This window comes from Corapipo altera, unplaced genomic scaffold (assembly GCF_003945725.1).
Source record: "Corapipo altera isolate COAL_440 unplaced genomic scaffold, ASM394572v1 61411, whole genome shotgun sequence".
Lineage (NCBI taxonomy): Eukaryota > Metazoa > Chordata > Aves > Passeriformes > Pipridae > Corapipo > Corapipo altera.
Window position 1 is genome coordinate 11,784,322 of NW_020884875.1, and position 25,177 is coordinate 11,809,498.

Here is a 25,177-nt window from a genome sequence, read left to right on the forward strand (position 1 = left end):
AAACTCCAGAAGAGTGTACTGCAGGAAATTCCTCCATGTGGAGGTGTAAGCAACCTTGGAAAACCAAATTTCTGCCCGTAATAGTCCATGGTTTTACAGCAACATGTGTCCAAAATTTTAATTTCCAGAAAACTGTGCATGACTTAGGAAGTTTAACCAGAATGTTAAAAGAGCTCTTCAGAAAAAAATACACATACAAATTTTTTGCCAACTCTTCGAATGTATTTATTTATGTTTGGATTTGTGTACGGAAGTCTCATGCTATAATTTTTTATTAAAAACATGTCATTAGAAATAAATAGTACATTTATAGTCATAAATAAACCAGTAGTTTTTAAGCACACTAATGCTGGACTTCCTCTTACAAAACTGGAAGTGTATTTCACCATCTAATTTTTTTTGTTTATACCCGATAGAAGTATAGGATAAAGTTGCTGCCTGAAGTTTGTAGTTATTGTGGGTTTCATACCTCCTCAGACTAGGGCTTGTGCCTATTTTCCTAAAAATATTTATATGGGAAACATACCCTTCTATTCTTTCTATTGATTTTGGATGTGGTAAATGAGCACATAAAGAATATAATGATAATAGCAAAGATTAATATATTTGTTGCTTTTTCCTGCTTGCTTATGGGAATGACTGATTTGTATGAAAAAAGAAATATGCTTATAGAAAGGCTCAATAATACTAGCTGGTTAAAGGAAAAAATAAACTGTTTTAATTCCCCAGAACCTTATTTTCATTAGCTATGTGAAAATACATGGCCTGGTTTCTCAGATACTAGGAAAGCAGAATTCCTCAATGCTGTTCTCCTTTCTCGTTTCTGTTTCCTGTAGATCAAGTTGATGATACTCAAATGTCACACGGTTGATGTGTTTGCCGCTGGAGACCATTCGCAGCACGGTGTTGTCACAGCCAATCTTCATTTGGGCTAATTAGGAAAGCAAGATATAAAGGAGATATAAAGATACACTTACATGAGAGAGAGCACAGGAAAAGAGATCTATAAATTGGGAATTATAAAGCACTGATGCATGCAATTTCAGAAATACAGCAAATTTGTGTGTAGTAATGACCTGCCAGTCGTGACATTGCTGATTAATTTTTGTATTTGTTAGTTCTGCTTTACAGTGCTTGGGTTTTTCGTAAAGCACTGTAACCTTCACTCGTGCAAATGCCTCTCCACATCTATGTGCTACTGTTAGACGCCATGAGTGATGGGTAAGGATAATGGCACTCTATCCCAGGGATAACCAAAATTAGCAATATTGAAATGTTTCCTATTAGAGGGATGAGTGTGTTTGTTCATAAGGACGTTCTTCACACTCACAAAGGCATGTGAGAGTCCCATAAAGACAAATTCAAATGGAAGTGCCCAGCATATTGTCTCTGAGAGAAAACAAGTACCACTAACCACTGCTTTAGATGAGCCATTTGAGTAGGGGCTTGGCAAAGCCCGTTTCATTTGGGGAACTTGGAGCTCTTTCCTCATGGCTGGAGAAATCTGGTGTGTCAGTGAAAAAGCAGGGGCTCTTGAGATGGAATTTCATTTCCTTCACAAAACATTTTAATCTCATCTCAGTGCTCAGCATTTGCTCAGCACCAGCACTTGCCAGTTAAGTCTTTGAACAGTGCCTGGACTGTTAAGTTGTGATGTGATGAAAGGCAAGGGAGACCACAGGGGTGAAGTACCAGGCATGTTCCTGCTCTCTAACTCTGTGTAAATGCCACTTGTCTGGTGCCCCACTGATACTCCTGAGGTATGAAAGGTGTGCCACAGGGGTTTGTCTATCACATCACTGCCACACTTTGTAGTCTGCTGTTGAATATTATAGAAACTGGGAATTCTTATTTTCATGGGGAGAAAGAAGTCACTGACCTGTCATGATAGTGAAACAGATTCAGAGCTCCTACAGGGTTCAAAGCAGAGAATGAGAGCTCTGAGGCTTTTGGAGTATGTGTTACACCTGTAGCAGAAAAGAAGGCTCTGGAAACACTGAGTAAGTTAGAGAAAAGCTCCTTAAATGAGAATGTAACCACTCTTCCCTCCTTTGTTGTGAATTTCCAGACTCATTTATGTGCTGACATTCTAATAATCATATTTGTCGTAGGAGAAGCATTTTTAAAATATGTATAATTTAACCTTATAATCATTACAGCAGGGCAAGGTGGTCATGGTAAAACACAGTCAAACCACAGATTTGAATAGCTTTAGATCACATGTTCTGCTAGATGTGAAGTTCACCAGTCTAGCAGGAAATCCAGGTTGCAGGGTTGGGATGGGGGTTGGGGTGGGTGTCTGCATATCTTATTCTGGTTAATTATTTTATCATGTGGAGTTCTTACCAGACCCATGAAAGGAGTGACAGAGGTCAGCTAGTGGAAACATCTTGGATGGGTCTAAGCCAGCTCCTCCTAGAAGCTCTACAAAATCTCCCACTCCTGCACAGCCTACTGATGGTTTCTAAAAAGGCAAAGGCTAAAAGTTATTTATCATTTTTCTTCAAAATGTAGCAGTTTTCTAGACATGATTGCAGCCAACAGTATGTTATAAAAATCCCCTTTGTTAAAACCTGTGTGAAATCAGTTTCTCATCCTGAGCAATACTCTTTTGATTTGACATTAGTAAGTTAATTTCCTTAATTAATTCCAAAGAAAGACTAAGTAGGCTCCCAAAATTACTGATGAATAGTTAAGGTGGTAATTCAACTGCTTTTAGTGCAGATAAGCAATCTGATTCTGGATGTAATCGAATTAATGCAGTTAAGGGTTGCATGCGAACACACACTCAGCTGGCAGATAGGAACCTCAGTTCCACTATGCCATACTCATTCCTGAGCAATAAGTCTTCTAAAATGCACCGTTGTGGCAAAGGTTAATTAAAGTAGGAATTAACCAAAAGGGTAGTTTAGCATGAAAACAGGAGCTCACTGTATATTGGACCCACAAGTTCATGGACACCTCGAGCACCTTTGGGCTGTCACCTGCTATTTAGGTGCCTGATTTCTTTACCTTCCTTTGCAGTTGTCCCATTTCTGCCCTTCTCTGAATAATTCAACTAATTCTCTTGCCCATCTCTCAAAGCCCCGTTTGCTCATACATTGGCAGTCCCCATGAAGGACCTAGGCTGCCAGACTCACTGGCAGGACAAAACAAACCTTCTTGCTCTATTCTTCTGGATATTTTGGAATTGGCACATTCTTAGACCTCCCAGGCACAGAGTATCACCAACAGCTCTTGTCCTCTCCTCTGTATTCTTCACCAAGAACCAAATGTTGTGGCCGAACCCCAGATCAGAGCAAATGGAGCAGAGGCTGCTCAGCATGCTGAGCAGACAGTCAGTTCTGAGCACATTTGTATTTTCTCCATGCTAATACCTTACTATCTAATTTGTGTCTCCTTTCTCTCTTTAGAGTAGTTGCTGCTTTCATTAGTTTAAATACAGACATGCTCCTTTCTTTATAATGAAATTCTTACCCTTTGTTAGGCAAGCAGTAGTTACATGCACTAATGGTACTTTGCATAATTTGTTTGCCACTGCAAGATTACAGAGACAATAGAGATAGAGGCAGACCCAACTCTCATCTCTGGGGCAAACCAGAGCCCTCAGCGCGCATCCAAGTGAGCACACATGCCTTAGGAACCAGTGCCACAGGCACTGCTTAACGCTCTCCCTCTCCTGCACCCAGAAGATTGCACATGGTAGTAACTTATTAGGAAATAAAGAACTCACCTTTAAAAAGAGGCCATTTAAATGTCCTAGGATAAGATCAGATATTTTTATCACAACTGGGTAGATTATTGAGAAGCTGCAGTTTCTGTGCTGGTGAGGAATGACCATGGTAAACCTTCCTGAAGGAGTCTGAGAGATGACATTGCAAGCTGGGACACAGAAGAAGGCACAAGAATTACACTGAGTGCAGCAAAATAATGTACTTACAGTACAAAAAAACCAGAGGTGATTTAATTACTGAGAGTTAAAACCAAGTGCTGAAAAATATGCATATAGCATTTTATGGGGTTCTTGCATAAAATTTGTTCCTTAAAACTTCCCTTCCCATTTTTCACTCTGTAACATGAAGTCTGACAGAACTTGACGGTGAAGCAATCAATGGGAGAGCTCACACCGCAAATCCATATGTCAGGGGCTCGTGCTGTCAAGGGCTCATACAGTTTGCCAATTTGAAGGAGGCTAAATGTGAGTGGAGGGCTTTGTTTAGCTTTGACAGGTTATTGCCTGATATTGTCAGCAACCCCCTAACTCCAATACGGCTCCTCTTAACTGGAGCTCCTTACCCTGCAAAATACATCACTGAAACAAGAGTGTAACTTTATCTTTAGGTTCAAACTTAATAAGGGAGTAACTTATCATCTATGTACGTAACCCAAGGGATCCTTGACAGAGATCTGAGGGCCTGCAGCTGCTTCAGCAGGACAGTCAAGGACACCTGCCACTGTACAATGATCATATCCACCAGACTGGGGACCCAGCTTGCAGGCTCATGTCTGAATAACCTGGATTAAGGAGAGAGCAGACATGCTGTCACCTTTTGTCTTTTTTTTTTTTTTTGTCACTTTGCATAGTAAGGCAAATAAATCAGACTAGTCTGAACAATAATTTTTAAATGTCCTATCTCCTCTTGAAAAAACAATGCACGTGAAGCACCAAAACAGGTTGCCCAGACAAGTTGTGGGTGCCCCAATGCTGGAGGAGTTAAAAGCCAGGTTGGATGCAACTCTGGACAACCTGGTCTAGGGGGTGGCATCTCTGGCCATGGTTGTAACAAGATGATCTTTAAGGTCTCTTTCAACCCAAGCCATTCTATTATTCTATGATTATTTGTGCCTTTTCAGCTCACAGGCTTGTGGAACATGAAAATAAATCCTTGTGATCATATATCACTCATAACTATCACATAATTATTTGATACATTTTTTTACTGTTGACCTTTTTCAAATATTTTTACTATGCTGTTCACCCAGATCTAGAAATTGCTTAACTCTCTAAATTAATACTATTTGTTCTGCCCAAATGTATTGGAACATGCCAATATTAGATCGGGAGAGATCTTATTTGAAAGAAAGAGCCTTATGGTCCTGTATATCAAAGCCATGCCTGTGTTATCTCTTAAGCTTTTTTTCTTTTTCTTGCTACACACACTGAGCCTGAGTCAAATCTGCAGGTATGTGTGGCTCTGCTGGGCTTAATGGAGCTGTGTTAGTGCAGATAATGACAGTGAGAGAATTCAGTGCAAACCAACACATTCATTTTCCTTCCAGCCCCAAATGCAAGCCCCTTTGATGATATAAAATGCAGACTTACGAAAGAGATTGGTATTTTTCTTGATCGTGACAGTAAATCCATTGCCTGGCTGATGAATCCTGAAGAAGATCATTGCTACGTTCTGTGATGACCTGATGCTCCGCTGAATGTTTCCACTTTCACAAAAGTCTACATATCTTTGAGAAGTAGTGAGGGGGTGGTCCAAGGAACTTGGAAATTTCTCTCCTTTGAGTATCCAGCCATCAAATACCTACAGGGATTCAATAATTGAAAACAATGCTTTTGCTTATTGCTCTGTTAGCAGAGGATAAAAACATTAAGTATGACAGACACTTTTATTTTGACACCAAGATAGCCTCTTCAAAGCCACCAGCTGAAAACAAAAAGTCTTTGTATTTATTGATTTTCTAGCATTTAACTAATTATTCATGCTTCAATTGGTATTTAGGAAAGGGATACATAAAACTTTTAATGCTATGTTTATTTCCTTCGAGTAACAATTTTAGTTATCTTTTTTTTCAGGGAAGTATCTCTTCTTGCTTCAGCATCATCACATTTTTTTATTTTTTACTATTGCAATTTCATTGTTACTATGAAAAGTGTTTGACGAGCTTGATTTGGAAGCCACAAGAAATATGTCACCCTGTCAAACTGTGAGCATTATATCTACTGATCTGGCCTGTAATTTTCCACAATCCGTGTTTGACAGCTTGTCATTAATGGTCCCAGGGGCATTCCAGAGGTATTAGAGTACAATAAAACCTTGCAGAGGAATTATTGGCAGAGGTATTGTTCTTATCTGCATCTGCTCTTTCACCTCATGCTAACCACTAGAAAGCAGAACAAATGCTGCATACTTGGCTGGATGCTAAGCATTGACCTCTACAAATCTTTCCTTCACAACAAAACAGTAGCAATTTCCCCTCACCATGCTCAGAGAAAGGTGTAGAAATATGTCTTAGCTCTAGCATAGTTACACAGTTGCCTGCCTTGCTGTTTCAATTTCCTCCTAGCTGCATAGAAGAATGGTAATTCCTTCTATGTGCCAGTCAACAGTTCCAAAACTCAAGAACCGGATTCTGCCATGGCTTCAGTCAGTAGTCCTAGTGTGAGTATGTGGGACTTCCTGATGAAAAAAATGTCAGGATCAGTCTCTGAATTTGCCAGCACTGTAAATTTCTGAAGAAGTGCAGGTGCTCAAATCACACCAGACATAAGCTGCCTGTATAAATACAGAAACTTGGGACACCATGGCCAAAGAAAGGAAACCTCAACATAGTGTCAAAGATCTCAGCCTTTTTTTAGCCTCCATGAGAGATCATAAGTCTGGGTACAAAAGCCTTGGACCTCAAGAGGCTGAAGTCAGCCTTCCTGTAGCCATGTGGGGAGAGGAGTAGGATTTCCCAGGGAAAAGTGAGCAGGGGAACAGTACTTCTCCAAGAGCAGAAGACCAGTAAAGGGCTAAAGGGAAGGTTTCCTCCTCCTCCTCCCCACCCTGGAGCTTAGCTCACCACTAGATGGGATGGGGTCTATGCTGTGCCTGGCCACTGCAGAGCAAAGGGCAAAGTGCAAGGTGAGGGGAGCAGCTGGGGACCATTGAGCCTTCCCTTCTCTCCCAGACTGAGTTCAGATCTTGGACAACACTCCTGCATGCCAGAAAAATGGGCTGGTAAAGTTTTTTGATACTCTGAGTCATGGGCCTCTTTCTGTTCAGAGTACACCTCCTGAAAAGCTCTAGCAGGTGAATTTTAAGCCTGCAATGATCCACTCTCTAATAATGTGATGCTAAGTGACCTGTGAGCAGAGGTCCCAGAGCAGTAAGGGCTGTTCAGAGAACTGTATCATTATCTCCAGGGCTTCTGTGATTCACAGTGCAGTGAGAAAACTCTCCTAATAGGGCTGGCAGGCTTGGCTCGTACTGATCAAACCTTTCAGCCAGTCTGCCATGTATGGACACTCAGGAGAGGTTCTTCTGGAAAAGTTCAGAAGAGCTGGTGCTGCAGTTTGGAGAGGTATCCTCATCCTGCATCTGACTTGGCTTTAGAGGGATGGTGATGAGAGGACACATACTCTGAGTGGCTCAGAGAGGAGAAGGAACCATCCCAGGATGGCTGCTTTATGGCAGCCTGTTCTGCACACACAAACACACATACACACACACACACACGCACACACACACACATGTATGCATACATATTTGCCTGCCCCTTGCGCACAGCAAACATCTCACGAGCCAGATGATAGCAAGGAAGAGGAAGCACAGCGAAACTTGCAGATTCTTACCTTCAGGAAGTCACCCCCTTGGCAGTCAATGTTCACAAAGTCGTACTCTACTGTGATGAGCTCCTCGGGCTCCCCGATGAAGAAGGTTGCGCAGTGCAGCTGTGGTTGGTCTGCAGTGAAGGTGAACTGCCCCTCTATACTCAGCATGTCAATGCACCCTGGAGAAGCAGGGACATGGGGCTGCTGCCTCTGCCTGCTCCGGAGGGAGACTCAGTGACAGCTCCCATAGTTCAGGGAAGGAGAGGGATAGCCGAGACCCCCCGACACTGAGACCTAGCTGGCAGCAAGGATAGGGAGAGCCAGCTGAAACAATTAGGACCCTGCCCAGCATCAGAGGATAAATAGTAACTTGCATGTGTGAGCACAAGTTTGTGCAGGATGAAGGGGGAGTGACACGTCAAAGCATTCTCTGAGCAGAAAACTCTGTTTGTGTATGTGCACAAGTGCACAAACACTCTATTCCTTTAGATTTCTCACTTATCATGGCTGTTACATCTGCCCCATCCCTTGGCAATGTGACCCTGCCCAGGGACATGGATGTAGAATCCCCATTCAGCTCCCATTATTTGGAACCATTAACTGTGAGCCTCAACCCTCTGCCTCAACCACAGGTTTTCTGAGATTTTAACACTTTGTCCTTCTTTTCCCTGGCCTTGCAAAAAGCTCCTGCACCTTTGTCACTCCCAATTAGCCCCCTTCCCCTCCCTGAGTCCTGAAGTCCCTCCAGGACTCTCCTACCCACCAATGGTTCCTACCAGAGCATCAAGAAAACTCACGGAGTGACCGTCGGTAGATCTGTCCTGCAGACAGCTCTCGCTTCAGATCTTCACTGAGGAGTAGGAAGGGCTCATCTTCACCACCATCCCTCACCTGGTGAAAGATGGAGGGCAAAAAGAGTATGGGGCAAAGTGAAATGCAGCCCCCTCCCTGCACCTTTGAAGAACAGGCACAGCACATTAAATCCCTTCTCCAGAAGCAGTGCTGCTATGAAAGAGCTCAGTCAGAAAGCTGCCAACCTGCAGCAGAGGAGAAATAAACCTGGCACCTTAGAGGTGAGCCCAGCAGCTAAGTGCACAGTGAGTCTCTTAAATTCTCAGCAAAAATGCTGATGATAAACAAATGGAGAGGGAGTGCAGGACACATGGGACTGTTGCATTAAATGTTACCCAGGTGTAGGTTTAATGCAGGAGAGGTGGGATTAGGAGGGGAGAGAGAAAAAACCACAATGCTTGAAAGCCGAGAGTACAAGTTAGAAGACAGCAGTTAAAAGCGCAGAAAGGTGTTTTAGTCATCAGCTGTATTGCTCACCTCTAGGTATCTGGTTTCCCCCTTGGAGGCTGCCAGGAAGATGAGAACGAGGTGGCACTGAAACTGGAAAGCAGACGGCATGCTGACACCTCTTCTGGCGGCCCTCCCTCTCTCCGTGGCCAAATTTCTCCCTGTTTGTGCCGGTAGGCAGGAGCCGCTGGGGTGTCTTGGAGTGACTCTTTTTATAGAGCTGTTGGGAGGGGAGGCACTTGGTCCCCGTACTGATAGGGTAACCCATGGTAACTGAATTCCTCCTGCAGTGACACAGTACGTGGGCATGACGAGGGTCCAAATCGCAGCCACAAATTTTCAAGCCAGTCAAATTCCCCTCTCTGACAGATGTCTTTTCTACTATACTGTCTGGTGGAGCTGAAAAGCTCTGCGGAGGAGAGCCCATCCCCAGGCAGACAGGGACTCATGCAGTGTGTTTATTTGTGGTTACTCCAAAGTGATGAATGAGGAGCATTCTTCCCTTCTTCTATTCTCCTGCTTCCCAGTTCCAGGGCATTTCAGACGTGCAGGGCTCCCTGTCTCTCTCCTGCTGCTCCATGACATGCAGCTCTCTGCAGCCCCCATGTCAGGTGCTTCCCACTGGCCAGGCCTGGGTGGGCACCCCTGCATCCCAGGCAGGTTTGCAGCCTGGGCCAGCATCCCTCCAGGGCTCTGCAGCTAGTACACAAGCAAAACCAGACAACTCTCTTGGTCAGAGATGGCTTTCATACAGAAATTAGGAAAACTTGGGGCTCCCAAGGGCATATTTACCACAGAACACCTGATACTGCTTCAGCCCTGATCCTCAAGGGAAACCTTAGGAAGACCTTTAAATGATGAATATGGGAGTCAAAACTCGTAACCCTGCAGAGTACTAAAGATCAGGAACTCAGCAGAGGTAGTACATGTACAGTATATTCTTGTTTTCCTCTCATCAGATGAACCATCTCTGAACCAACACTCTGCAGAGGGTAATAACCTTTTCCCACCTTAGGCTTCTGGCTAATATCTTTTTCTAATCTGTGATTCTGTGTCAAATTGTCACTTTGGTTCACCGAAACTTAGAAATAATACGAGCCAGACTTGCAAAGTCTAAAGTTTCTTGCTCCTGATTTCATTGCGACAACTTACGGACAGAAAAATTGGCTTGCTGTTTCACCCAATTTGTTAGTTGAAAAATAACTAAATAAATACTATTCTGTCTACACCCCTATGGCTCTGAACTTATTATGCTGTAATTCTTATCTTATGGATTACTTTAATGTAAACTATAATACTCTTGCATACTGCATGAAACTTCTGTGAAATTGCTGTATCTGTGTGGGTTTCAAGAGTATAAAAATCACTAAGAAAATGGAAAACATTATTTTTGAACTTTGGTATCAGGTTGCATTCAAAAGTTGGTAACACTGTATTGGGCAACTGAGTAGTTAATTACCCCATGAACCAAGACTGAATCCATTTATTTTCATGTGCTTACGTTGGATTGTTTAAATACTGTCATTTTATGCAAGGATTATCAGAAGGGAGTTTGGAATCTGAAATCCATTCAATTTCTTTGGGAATGACAAGTTTAGTTGGAAAACTGCATGGTTTAGTCCCAGTTTGCATTAGAGACAGCTGGGAGGTTAATTAGGGAGTTGTGAGGTGCCCTGGAGACCATCAGGATCCTGCGGGGCCAGAAGGGGCTGCAGGGGAGCCCAGCCTTACTTTTCTTATGTTCACTCTCTGAAAAGACGAATAAGGTTAGAATTACTGCTTGGCCCCTCCACTCCCCGTCTTCCAGGCATTTTGCAGAATCTAGTCCCAATTCTAGCTGGGGTGTCTCAGTTTGCCCTGCTAGCCCCAGCCTAGATCTCAGATACTGAGTGTTGAGGAATACATTCAGCTCAGTGTGCAGCTGCAGTGTGAGCTGCAAGTTGAGCTCTGGGGGGTAGAGCCTGAGCCTGAGGGAAGAAGCCGTGAACTGCCAATACTTTGAATTCCAAAAGGCCCGGGGACCTGTGGCACCAGCCAGGTGACTGAACTCTTAGAGACACAGTAGGAGCCGAGGACTCAGCTGAAAGATCCCAGACTTTCAGATGCATAGACTGTGAGAGTATAAAAGCCCAGGGGTTCCTTCGTTCAAGGTCCCTCCTCAGAGGCACCATCTCAAGCTTTTTGGGAGGGTGCTGCACCATGATAAAATTACTTAAAGGAACCAGAGGTCTGAGACTCTGCAATAGGAAACCTGAGGTCAAGCTGGTAAGGAAACCTGGTCTGACTGTGTGAATGTGTGGTGCATAGGGAGTCAAATGGGAACCCATCAGCTCACTGGAGCAGCCTGCTGTGAAGGGCTTCGGTCACCGGAGTTAAAAGTCTCTGGTGGTGGGAGTGTGACTTCCAGAATGCCTGCTGAATGGTCAGGCAGGAAAGTTTTCTTAACGTGAGTCCTTGAAAATCTTCAGTAAAGGAGGGAGAGATCAATTTGTGTGAATTTGACCAGTTACTGAAGATTTGGTTAAATTCAGCTCCAAAAATGAGTGAAGGACATATGCCACTGTAGCTAAATCAATATGACAAATTAAACCAGATGTGAGGTGATCTACTCAGAATGAAACATACCAGCAGTGATGCCAGTGTATTTTAAATTCTTGCCTATGAATAACGGGGCAAGTTATGAGGCCTGGGCTTAGCACAACGTTCACTGATGGTGGTGCCCAGATAAGCAGAAAGCCATCTGCAAGAGAGGGAACAGGATTGTCCTTCTCTAACGAACAAAGTGGTGAGAGGGAAGATAGGAGCCACTTTCACATCTGTTGTAATTTATTACTCACATAGGACCTATGGTGACTTTAAAATTCCTATGCAAACACCTGTAGGAGTTTGAGTGTACAAATATTCTGTATAACATTAGTGCAAAAACTAAACTTAAACACCCCTTGCTGTTGATGTGGATCAGAGGTGCTGAGGTGTTTTTTTCCATTTTGTTTTCCAGCTCTAGGCTCAGCGGGAGCTGACAAAGCACTATGACATTCTGCCTAGCCTTGTTGCAAAGTCTCCGCGTGCCTGGGATAATTCCCTTTGTCCTCAAACACAGGGCCGTCCTCAGCCCCCAAACATATGTTTCCCTTTGTGCAGCTCTGATGCCAGAGGAAGGCAAGAATTTGGGATGGGGATAGGAAGTCACACGCAGAGAGGTGCAGCTGCTGCTGCTGCTGGCAGGAGCTCTGCCCTGCAGTGCCTCTGTACCTGATTCAGGCAAAGAGATCCCAAAAGGGACCAGTCGAAGGGGAAAGATGGGGTTCATCCCCCAACCTTACATGCCAGATGTCAGAGGATGAGAGAGAATGGAAGGCCATCTTCTCAACTCTTCTGCCTCCTCACAGGGTATCACAGGTCCGCTTCGCCTCTATCCTCCCTTTGCCTGCTAAAGCACTGCTTTTGTTAAAACCAATGATGGAAACTGAGCTTTTCAAGAGATGAGAACAAAGCTGACAAAGTGAAGAAAAATCATTTTATACAGGGTTCAAAACATCCCTGCAGCATTTCTGAAGGGAAAAGCACCTTCAATGTGATACAAACCCCTGAGCGAATGAGGAGAGCATCATTTTTCTTTCATGGGGTTGAGTCGTGTTAAAACTCTGTAGAACAATTTTTTTGGTTAATAACAAATTATTTAACACAGTAAAATGCATTCCCAGTCACACCCTGCTACAAGCTAGATAATCCAGTTGCTCTCACGCTCTGACACCTTGATCTGCTAACTGTAACTTACCCTGGGAGCAGCCCCTTTCCCTGGCAGAAGCGATGGGATGGCATTGTGCAGGTGAGAGGCTGGGCTGAGTGCAGGGTGTCACATACCAAGTTCTGCTGGAGCTCAGGATGGTGTTGCAGAGCCTCAGGTTGTTAAACCAGTATTTTGGGTGGGTTTTTTATGCCATTCAACTACATGCTTTGGAGGACCAGCCTGCCCCACAGTGGAAATCATCCTTGTACTCAAAGCTTGCAGGTGTCTTGTGAGCTACTATAGCAGAGAAGAGATCGCAGATGTGGTAAGAGGTGGAGAAAATAAAGTTGAATAAAGACAGTACAGAAATAAAGTCCATTTTACCCTCCTCCATGGTGACTGCGGTAATGTTCAGTGCTATAATACAGGTGGTAAATGCAGTTTCTCCTCCTAAAAGGTAAAGTAGTTGCTACAGGAAGAATGTGGATGATATGCTTGATACTGAGATTTCTTAGTGAGAAGTGCCTGAGCTACAAACACTTCTTAGGAATCCCTCCCTGAAGTAAAGAAGGGCCAGGTGTTATGAACCCTTTCCAAAAGTGTCCCTTGCATCCCCAGCTCACTAACACAGCACTCCTCACTCCTCACCTGCAACCTGACTGCTGGCATAGCAGCTGTAGCGGACCAAACCTCCCTCTAACACTGGAACCTTAAACATGAGTTAATGTTTCCTGTATAGACACAATCCCAAAAAAGCTCTGGCTCCATTCCACAGGGATCAGCCTGGCTGCTGCATGTCCCACAGGGCTCTTCTGCTTGTCTGTGACTTGTGGTTTCTTGAACTGAGAGGAACAGCAGTGAGACTACAGTGTGAGTGCTCCAGCAAAGAGGATTTCTCCTGCCTTGGGCACTCCATCCTTGGGCACTCCATCATGCTGATTTCTCACTACTGCTCAGTGCGGGGTGAAGGGATGCCACGTGGGGTGATACACAATATGAGACATCTGAACTTTAAACTTCGTATCATGTCAGCTGCTAAACATTGTGCTGAGCTATGTTTATTGCCCTTGTGCTCTTTCTCACTGTAACTCATAATTCATTCAGGGACTAGCTTTTCATTTCCCTCATGGTGTCTCGGAGATGTAGTACTGGTCAGTCCTTGCTTTTTGTCTTGCAGCTGCAGGTCTCACACCAATGTCTGTGTCTTTGAAGAGTAGGGAATTGCTACACATTATTTGTAGTTTATTATACACATGCAACTGATTGTAAATCCTTCAGTACATTATTTCTGAACAGTGGGGTCAGTTAGCCTAAATAATTGTGAGAAAGAAATTTAGTGGCTCTAAAGTGTCACAAATGCTACAGCAAGGGCTAAATTTTTGGTCCCATCTTTGCTTAATTGCATGTGAGCCATCAGTTACCGCTTTGACATAGCTCCACAGAGAACACAAAGGGAAGACTGTATGGCAAATCACAGCCCTGAAGGCCATTAGGAAACCATGTCCTTGATACAGTCTCACACAAGATTTCACTTCAAAAACTGTCTGTGCCAAAGCTGAGCACACAAGGAGCTTCTGCTTCTGGTCCAGTTCCCTCATACCAAAAGTCACTACAGAAAACACTGGAGTAACTAAACCCATACTCAGTATTTGCAAACCGTTAGTGAATACTTCATGTCAGACCTGAGGAACTTATCAGCCACACCCTGTAGTATCTATCAGGTGTTCTCTCCGCTAAGAGGTTACATCATGCTTCACGTTATCATTCTTGATAAGGGCAAATTGTCAAGACACCCAGCACATCCACTCACCATTGTATCGCATTGCAGTGGTCACTGCCCTGCCCAGGACCGGGCCAGGAGGCAACCCAGAGTGGAGACCCAGAAAAATAAATGTGGAGTTCATTAACAGATCCAAAGCCCTCGTTGTCTACAGGGTCTGAAGTGACTGCCCGATCACTCAGGATGGTAACTGTGGCTGTGGTCATGACTGACTACATTTGGGGACCGTTTTCAAGGCTGTATGAGAAACGAGTTTGCTTGTTGCCATGGTAGTTATCAATGGATAACCACCTATTCTACAAAATGCATCAGCAAACTACTGGAAACTTCATTTAAGCACCTGGACTATGGACATATAATAGGAAAGGTAGAATTCAATTTCAATAAATTAAGGAAATTGGCCCTGTCAATGACTTGATATGTCCTTTTTGCAAGAACCCAGTCAGAGCTGCAATGACAGCTGAAGGAGAGCATTCCCAGCAGCAGAAGCATCAAGTCTGAGATCACATTTTGTGCTTCGTTCCTTTACTCTTGTGTTGGTTTCAGCGTCGGGCAGGTGTCCCAACAGTCTGTGATCCAGCCTAGCCCAGGACTCCTCCCTCTGCAGTCATCTCCATCTGTGAGCACCTCCATCGCTGACTTCTGTTACTACCTATCTGCCTCAGGTCCGTGCTGGGTATAACAAGCCTCTTCCAAGACTCACCATACATCTCTGTGTAACACCACTTCTATTACTTCTATGTGTCTAAACTGGCTTTAAATAGAGCTGAACTTTCCATAAGGTGAAGTAAGCATAGCTTGTTAATTCTGGGCAGTTTGACACAAGAGATGTGTGATTTGTCATGTTGAGTGGTTTAGAAGGATGACAAATGCATGTGATTTATGAACTGAAAGCCTATCAGCAGCACACAGGCTTGACGATAAGTGTTGCATTACCTCTATTTATGGCATCAACTAAGAGCAAAGATTGTGAAACTTGCAGTTTAGCGGGTTACAAATAATCAAGTAAACATTATATTCAGACACTGAGATTACCCTGAGGGCAGTTATCACTACCAGCTCTGCCTGTGACTCAACCCAGCATATACACAAAGCTGTCAGGGCCAAAAAGTGGGAGAAAAGTTTTTTCCCAGGAAAGAGATAAGGGATATGGGAGGAGGAAACCAGTGAAGGTACATGCCATTACTCTGGTGTTAGGAGAGGTGCTGGACATTTGCTGAGCTTTTTAATTTTTGCCTGGACCCACATACTCTGTGGATCCTCCAATAGCACCTCTGCTCTTGAGGGCTGATGTAAGAAGACATTGACCCCAAAGCCACATGCAGGTGTCAGTATAGCTCCCAGGCAGCCTCTTTGGTTCATGTCTATGAATCCAAGTGTTTGCCTTTGCCAGCTGCAGCAGCTTCTCTGAAAAATCCCAGTGGTCTTGCAGAACAACAGTTTCCTTTCCAAAACATTGCAAAGTTACTGAGGCTTACTTTGCTTGGAGGTGTAACCCTTGTGGCTCAGGTCAGTCCCATGCCAGATCTGCAGAGGACATGATACTGCAGCCTCCCCGACAGCTGCAATGTTCTCCCAGTGACCCTCCCCAAGCAACAGCTCCTTTTCCTCCTCTCCCAAATTTCCTGTTCAACTCAGGGTTACTAGAACATTTGTCACTTTATTTTCAATGCTGAGGTTTATTTTGCAGAATGTAATTTCAGATGTATTGAGAAATCTTAGTCATATTCCAAAATTTGTTTAATCTGTGAATTACAAACTTTATCTTTGACAAAGCAACACCACTTTCATAAGTGATATTTTGAAGATGTTTTTCTTATCCAAGAAGGATAAGTATTTCTCAGCTGAAGTGAATCTCCTTGACTGAGCCTTTCTCTTCCAGGAAAAACCTGTAATTCAACACAATTGTCTCTGGTAGTGTCACAGTAATGGACTCACTTCAGAAACGCTGTGGAGTGTTACACGATGCAACTAGTCAATATGAGTCAGATAAGAGATGTCAGCATACGCAGCATAATAGTATATTTATCCTGTCAACTCCTCCCTCCATATTTTTCACATGTATGTGATTCCTTACCCATTATCCTTAGTACCGTACAGGCTGCAGTGCCAATTTGATCAATTACACTCCAAATGCTTTTAGGTGAAAGTACAGTGTAAAAATCATATATGTTGAAGGACCTTGAGATCATCTTGTCACGATTTTTCAACTTCCTGAAGTATAAAGGCAGCTAAACCTTTGATAGCAATATCAGAGACCATCTTTACCTTGGGTGCACTAATGGGCTTTTTAATTTCAGACAGAAACTGTACTTGACTTGCTGATGGTGATGGTTCTCCTTGTAATACTACTCCTGGGGCACCAAAAATTGAAAAAAAAAAATTCCCTGAGCGAAAACTGTAGACTTAGGTCATTAGTGCACAGGTAAAAACAGTTTTGCTTTCACCTAGCCAAGGTATCAATAGTTTAATGGGATGGAGCTCTCCAGCCCTGCATCTTGCTCAGCCACAGGGATCTCTTTGCTTCTACCACTTGACATCTCCAGTCAGAGCTTTTACATTTTTCTGCAGCATTCTCAACTTCTTGCCATATTCCAGCTCCCAAAACACAACCTTAATTAATGCTCCATGTGGTTCAGCTGCTTTTCTGCTCTTTGCAACTTTTTCTACACTGAGGTGTTTTTCCTTTCGTAACTTTATTCTGTAGTGCTTTTCTGGGTTCATGTAACTGGTGGGAATGTCAAAGCAATACGTGGAGTTTTAAAGCAGAGTCCCTTGGTAGATATTTAAAAGCTATACTACGACAATTTGCTTTGCAACCCATGAAGTCAACCAGGACCTCAGAGAACAGCTTAGAATTTAAAGCAAATATAGGAACATTTCCATTAATTTTCCCCAAATACCTGTGCTCAGAGTAACTGCTTCTTCTGTCTTCCTCTTAACTGTCTTGTAGCAAAATCGGCAATTTTACAGACATGTCCTTATTTAGCCAACTAGCTTACAGAAACACAGCTTTCCATTGAAGACTAATTTAAAGTCTCAAGAACATGTCCTCAGCTGTTACAAAATTATATAAGTGCAATAGGCTCTGTCATTTTACATCAGCTGAGAATCTACTTGCAAGGGCAAAATAAGTAGCTGCAGCTGCAGTTCTCTTCCTTGGAAGTTGCCCCTCATACACAAATGATTGCAGGTGGATGAGAGTTGGTATTTAAAAAGGGCAAGTTTTTGTCTTTTTTTTTTTTCTTTAATATTTCTGGTAAAGTCATTCATGTGCTCTCTGATGGCTGCCCAGAGCCTGTAACCCACCATACTCCAGCTCAGAGGAAAGGATGTGGATGGACTTAGTTTGGAAAACAGATTACTAGATAATAAAACATTCTCTCTCATATCATAATATGTGGAAGAAGAAAGATAAAATTGAAAATGTGACCCCTTTTTTCTTCAAGTAATAGAGTACCATTCAACAGACTTAATTATCCCTAAAGACACATCTAATAATTGTTGGCCTGTCAATCAAAAACCTTATTAGACATGCGCATGACGTCACACTACAGTCTAACAAATCTTCCTGCCAGTCAAAAACCTTTATATAGATTAATCTAATTTCAGATACAAGTTTTGTGCTTGACCTTTTACCCAACCTTTTCAAGGCTGTGATTAGAGAGGAGTTGGATCTTTCCTGTGTGCTACTGAGCTGGAATGATGGACGCTGAGCTATCCCTGAGAGTTTCCCTCCTGGTAATGCTCTGCCTTATGCTGTAGCATGGAGCCTTGAAAAGGAGTATGCCTTGGGTGGCTGAGTGACCTGGGGTAGAATTGGTGGAAAGCAGATAATGACACTGCTGGCTACTGGACAACCACATGTTCCGTTGGGGTCTCCTAGAGTCACTTCTCTTTCCTTCCCACAACCCAGACAAACTTTGTTTCTCACCTTTACAAGCAGGAAGTGGTGTTGTAGGAAGGCAATTATTCCACGGCGCTTGACACCCTCTACACTGCTGAAGACTGGGAAAGGTAGTGCCTTCCTACTGGACATGGCTGGTAAATCAAAACTTGGATGCACAGCTCCATTACAAACCACTTATCTTGATGGTCATGAGATTGGCAGTTGGATATCGCATCTGAAGAAGCAATAAATTTATTAACAGATATTGCATCAAGCTTTGTGTACCCAGTTGCACTGGCACTTGTAGTCTTATTCGAACTGAAATAAAAGCAAATGGCAAGGGCTGAGGCTTTCAAGATAATATGATTTATCTTCTGGAAATCTACTATTTAGATGTCAAGCAAAACAATTTCACAATATATAGAAAAGATCTTGTCTGGCATTGCTGTATTTTTATTGGTCTTCGATGTAACTTGAAAATATTAGGCCATATTATGGTGTTCAATTTTCTATAGATTTTTCAGACGGACTGATAACACAATGGAAAAAATGTCTGTAATTAGACATAATTCCCAAAGCTGAGGGACTTTGGAGAAAGCCACACAGCAAGCTTTCTTTGCATGTACAACTTCAAAGTTCTTCCTAGATTCATGAACTACAGGAAGACTTGAAATCTTGAAGACTTGAAGCAGGGTGTCAGTAAACAATGAGAAAAAAATTCTGCCTTCATGTCTGAAGGAGACATTTTTCCCTTCTGAGAGAAGCTAAACCTGAAATGCTCACATCTGCAGGACAAAGTGGCCATAGCAAGGTTGGCCTTGCAAGCACCATCTCACACAGCCAGTGTAAGTGGCTTCAGTGCAGTTCTCCTTCTTGAGGAGTGCTTACAGAACAGGGGATTGCTCACAGTTTTTTCTGGTTCAGAGGCACTTTGAAAACTTTCAGGTAATCTTCAGGTGTGTTTCTTACAAGATATATCTACTAATGCAACATTAGTTGGCTCCAGTGGGAAAGGAATGAGAGAGGACCATCTATGGGTCAGCCCATAGATACCCCTAAAATAGGATGGCAAGTCTTAGCACAGGACCCCAGTTGTGCCAAGGCTTTGTGGTTTTGAGCATTTAAATGTGTTTTGTGCATTTTCTTGTTTTTCTGCTTGGTTTCCAGTCTTTGTACAAAAATGTTTCATCTTTAAAGCTGACAGAGTTTAACATTTGTCCTTGCAGTTAAAACAGCAACAAGAAAAACCTAACCAGCCCAAAAGGGAGGTTTTATAAAACTTTGTTGGAACAAAGATCATTTGAGTCATTCTCCTCTGATTCACCCACAGCTCATGTACAAGCAAGCCCCTTTCACAGAGGAATTAGGATGCACACAATTCCTAGTAAATTCAGCTGATGAGATGGCTCCACTGAGCCTCTCCATCACAGCAGTGACTCTTGCTGCCTGACCCCAGGACACATAGCTGATGCCAGCTGTGACCTAGCATAATTCTGCTCTGCACATGGGCTGCTACATGTCCAGGAGCTCATCAGGGATGAGTAGAGGGTTTATGAATGTTCGGGAGCTTGTTTCCAAAAAGCGTCTTGCTCAAAAGTCATAAAGAAGAAATTGGTCCTTACTAGAACCAATTAAAACTTTAGGCTGCTCCTCTTTCACTTCCTCTTGGAGGAAGGTGAAAGGCTTGTAGATTAGCAACAGTCTTCAGGACCTATGGGGAATCATAAAAGCAGTCTTATGTTTTCTGGCTGATACTTCTGCCATCCTGGTCCAACACTTGCAGTTATATTGATGTACATGACATTAAAGGGGACAAAAAGTTGCCCAGTTTTTGCCAGTTTTACTTTAATACTTTCTGCTGTGCTGGTCTAAAGATCTTCTGTGAATCCTATATAACTTTGTTACTGAATGGTTAAAGAGGCAGGACAGGGTGGCTCTGTCATCACTGCCAAATCTGCTTTTTTCCTGGAATGACATCATTTGGTGGTGGCCTCTTTCTTAGGATGATGTCTGCCCCTTTTTATATTTATTACACCCTATAGAACACCCTTCTTATAATAAGTCACATATTCTTAATAATATATAATTTCATAAAAATATAGTCTTTACTGAATGATGTTTGGTGGTCTGGGAAGTAGAGGTAAGTGAACTGCATTCCTCAAATGTTGCCTAGCAGGGCACATGTTCACTGGGGGATCATTTTTACTAACCTCTTACACAAACAAAAAATCTTCATTTAATTCAGATGCCTTTTATTATAGTTTGAAGTCACCAACAAAATAACAAAGAAATAAGAGAGCTCTCCATGCAAGAAAAAAGCCACAACACCCTGCCTCTAAGGATTTGCAGGGCCTTGGAAATATGCTTAATTTAAACAGAAGTCTAGAAGTACTCTTAATTCAACCCTAGAGCAAGTTAGCTCTGAAAGGGATTATCTTACTCTCTCTTTTCCTGGCCATGGGGTCCCACTGCCCCTTTTGGGCAGTTTCCATGCAGTGGGTTGGATTGGTGTGAGATGAAATCATTATTCCATAAGACCATTCACATTACAAAGCTGTACCCTGGGATTCCATCATTAAAACCCCCACAAGCCATCCTCTAAAAGCCCTGCATTTAACCATGCCAGAGTAGTGAAAGAAGGCATTTACACATTTTCCCCAAAGACCCAGTCCTTCCATCAGTCCTCAGAGCAGTTTGCTGACTAAATCTTCTATGTATTTAAATAATTTATTGTATGAATAAATACATTTATGCTGAGGGAAGAGGTTGACTGTTGGGATGCAGTAATGCCAACACAACAAAATTGAAGCTGGGGAGTTGGAGGAAATGAACCTGTAACAATGGTAAGTGGTATCGTCTGCTCAGGCAGCAAGAGACAGCTGTGACCGCATCTGAAATGCGAGTGTGGGGACACACAGAGCAACATCTAAAAAGGGCTTTAGAATTAGCAGAGCTGAGCAAAAAAGAACTTGCTGGTTTTGAGCTGCAAAAATATGGTTGTTATAAAATGACTGAAAATGAAATTGCAAGTTTTATGTGTCATTCCAAATTTTTCCGTTTGGAAAGTATATAAGGAACATTCCTGTGCCTTTTACTTTCCGCTGACATTTAAGAAACAGAAGTCTCAACTTCTGCCAAACAGTCTGTCACCCCAAGCCCTTGACCTGGGCAACAGATGAAGGCATGTTACAGATGCATGGAGCGCAAAGAGTGAAAATATTAAAAGCCAGGTCTCAAGTAGTGTAAGCTGGCTATGGTCCAGCTTATACCAGCTGCTGATCAGCTCCATAAAGATCTTACAGCAGTAACAGTTGGGGGAACGGTGGTTTGCATGCGGTGAGCACCGATGAGGGTTACCTAACTAGACGTGCTTTGCTTGCATTTGTGGACAGGAGATTGATTATATAGAGGATTTTTTAAAATCCCTCTTTCTTTAGCTGTTCTTCAAAGAAATCATTACATGCCACAGTCAAAGCAGCAACCAGAATGACAAATTCATTAAAATCCAATTCGTTGTCATCATTGGAGTCCAGATCTTTCATAATCTTATCGACCAGGAGTGGGTCCTTTTGGCCCTAAAGAGAAAGAAAATTGACTTAGCTGTGCAGATATTGAATGCGTAATTCTGACACACCCAGCAGTACAGCCCACTGCTATGTGATGAGGCTTGTGCTATTAAATAAAACACAGCATCAAATATGCACCTGAACAGTAAAACAGCATCAGAAACTGAAGACAGTGCAGCTCTTAGAAGGAATACAGGTACTAAATAGGCGCTGAAATGAATTAAACAGATTTTAGGAGATGCTGAACATGGATTCCTTTTGACAAAATAGATCTATAATGTGCATTTCTCTACCATCCTTTAACAAAAAGTACTTAGATTTTCAACAAGCTATTCCTAAGTGGTCATTTTATACATCCATTCATCACATTCAGAAGATCTCTTCTTGACAAAAAACACATCCTATTCAGGGGGAGTAAGAACATTGAATCTCAGGATAATAGCCAAGATTAAAAGAAAATTCAATTCAAGAAAACAGATATGATGTAAAGAAAAATCCTACTGGTGGTCATAGTGTCTACAATAATTTTACAATTAAGAGGATACATAAAAACATTATTATTAATGCTTTTGATTCCATAAAAGCATCCATACGTAATGTAAAACACAAATGTGCAAAGAGATATTCAGATTAGCAGCTTGTCACTGAAAGGCTTTTCTCAGCATCCCTCTGCAAGGCACACAAGCGGCTGTACTGTGTGGCCAGTGTGCACAAGCTACTTTCCTGTCTCGTGAGAACTGGTTGCTGTATTTAATTCTTCAAGGATTTATCTATGCCCTATTATTGAAAATGAAACAAACAAACAAACTAATTAAAGCCTTATTGAGCACTGATTTTGTTGCTGCTTCTAGGCTGGCCTCAACCTCCTGCTCAAAAGTGCTGAGGAACATGCAGAGCACGGCTACCCACCTCTGCTGCTGTTGGTACATGGCAAGGCACTGGGGCTCGACTACTCTCTGAAAACACACTTCTTAAATGGGACATTTGACCTCATATCCTTCTGTACAGCTCCAGGAAGAACTGCCATCTGAGAAGCTGTGGCAGGATGGGCCTTGCAGAAGGAGATGCTATCCCTACCCAAATACTTGGATAGCTGCTTATCCCACTCATGAAACAGTAATCCAGGAGGTTCAGAAGATGCATCTTACTGAAAGGAAGTCAGTGAGCTCACTGGTGAGAAGCTCCTTGAGTTCTCCTTTACTGAGCTTGTATCTGTCTCCTTCTTTGCCAGAGTAGTGATGGAAAATCTTGATCAAGGTGTCCATTGCATCCTTCAGTGGTGTAGTCATAGCAGTGAGTGGGAGAGCTGTGGGGCAAAGATACAGAGTCACTGACATTGCAGAGGAACCAAACCAAGTGCCAGTCTCTGGGAAGGAATGGAGGGCCAGCTAAAGAGAGAAATTGTTACCCAGACTGAAAAGCTGGGCTTTCAGTTGGTCCATCCCCTTATATGCATCTGAGCAAGGATGGACTGTAATAAAATAAAACATTGTCCTGAACTCACAATCAATTATTTCAAAAAGTTGATGGAAAGGAAGGTTTTTATTTCAGAAAGTGATCTACTGTGCATCTATTTTGCAAAGCTACTGTAAAGGGAAATCTTTTGCACCTATAAGTGAAAACATGGGGAAAATGAAGGCTTACCCCCTACCTGCTCATTTAAAAGTTTTCTCAAGAAAATGAGTTCAACAAATACCTGCAGCCAAAGTGAGTGTACATTGATAAAGAAAGCTCCACATCAGTTTAGAGATGGTTAGAGGAAGACCACCAGTAATAAAGATGAAAGTGTCAGCTTTCAATTTACTCTGTTGTTTGCTTGGGCTGACCCTTTTTCATGTAAATTGCCTGCAATATAAATAAATGTGAGCTGGGCACCGCAAGGTTTGCCTCATCGAGCATGCAGTCAGAAGGTACACAGAGAAGAAACACCAAGAAAAAAAAAGATGGAAATATAATTGCTTGCAGAGTATCTGACTTAAAAAGTAACTAAAAGTAGAAATCAGGTATAAGGGAAACACTGTTGATTAGGCCCCAGGAGAAAGTTAAAAAAGCGAGAATGCACTTCAAAGTAAGACTGGAGTCCTGAACAATAACACTGTGCAAAGGCTAAGACTTACCTGCTCTACAGCCTAGCTGAGGTGTATGCAAGAAAATACTCAGATCACAGAAGGTGGTGGTCACTTTCCTTTCAAAATGCATGCACAGGCTCTTGTTTATCAGGCTGAAAGGGTAGATTACACAAATAGAGACAGACGTATAATTGTCACAGGATGGTGGGTCTTCTGTTTCCACGTGCATTTGCCTACTCTCTTCAATAAAAGCCTTTTGCTGTAACTGGGTCACTAAAATATGCACTAGGTAGATCAGAGAGGTGTGTTTGGAATGTAGGAGATATTTTTTAACATATGACCTTTCACAAATATGCCCATTCAGGGGCCTAAAGGTCAAAATTAGAAAATGTTAACAATCACCAAGTCAGTATAAAATAACTTCCCATAATTTTCAAAAGAACACTTTCTAATCTGTCATTCAATACTTTTACAGTCTAAGTACCACATATCCCTTGAGACATCTACCTTAATTGTCAGATATCTCCGTAAGCCTAAAACATTGCCTCTTTCTGAATGAAATTCGTGCTGTATCCTCAGGAGAAAATGAGGGAACCGGTTTCAGAGGAAGGTGTCCCTGGAATTCCACTGTGCCCTGATCAACAGGCTTAGCTTTATTTTTATAGTTCTGCACAACAACTGCAGTTCAGCATCTCTCTCTGAATAAACGACCTTGCCACCAGAGGGCTTTGTCTGTCTCAACCCCAGGGACTCATTGACCCTGGGATTGATGGTTGGGGGATGCAGGAAACAGCAGCTTCCCCATGGTGGGTCCTACTTATCACCCAAGATACCAGATAACCACAGTTTTCATGACAGACACATGTAATGTAAAACTGCTTGCGCTGGGTTTGGTTTCCCTCAGCAAAGCCTTCTTCTACCTGTTGCACACACATGTCCAGGAAGCACAACTGTCCAGATGAACAGGGCACAGAGTTGCAACTCATTCTCTGTTTCATTCCAGCCAGAGGGAAAGACAATGAGGTGGGCTCTTGTCTTGGCCTCTGGGAAAAAAGGGAGGGAAGAAGGGAGCCAGGCACATAAAAATACTGGATTCCAGTGATATGGGAAGTGACCATGTGTAAAGTGTTATTTTTGAAACAGGCAGGCTGTTCTGTCTGGAGCTGCCTGCAGACGCACACAGTGCTGTGCACAGGGCAGACACCTTCACTCTCCATTGCTGTGGTTGTGAGTGCTCACCAGGGAAGGGGAGATCCAGTGCCCAGGTACATTTTAGAAATGGTCCAGGTGCAAACGAG

General features: G+C 42.8%; 2 protein-coding genes across 2 annotated transcripts; both read right to left on the reverse strand.

Moving 5' to 3' along the window:
- Positions 1-207: 207 nt before the first annotated feature.
- CRHBP (corticotropin releasing hormone binding protein) lies at positions 208-9,059 on the reverse strand. Its single transcript, XM_027635340.1, has 7 exons — positions 8,876-9,059; positions 8,344-8,437; positions 7,568-7,725; positions 5,324-5,534; positions 3,734-3,882; positions 2,347-2,464; positions 208-931 (listed from the first exon to the last, which is right to left on the reverse strand). Exons 1-7 carry the CDS (start codon positions 8,954-8,956, stop codon positions 774-776), a joined length of 969 nt encoding a protein of 322 aa, XP_027491141.1. The 5' UTR covers positions 8,957-9,059; the 3' UTR covers positions 208-773.
- A 12,447-nt stretch (positions 9,060-21,506) lies between these two features.
- Positions 21,507-23,108, reverse strand: S100Z (S100 calcium binding protein Z). Its single transcript, XM_027635072.1, has 2 exons — positions 22,959-23,108; positions 21,507-21,819 (listed from the first exon to the last, which is right to left on the reverse strand). The coding sequence occupies exons 1-2, from the start codon at positions 23,097-23,099 to the stop codon at positions 21,661-21,663; spliced, it is 300 nt and encodes a 99-aa protein (XP_027490873.1). The 5' UTR covers positions 23,100-23,108; the 3' UTR covers positions 21,507-21,660.
- Positions 23,109-25,177: the final 2,069 nt, after the last annotated feature.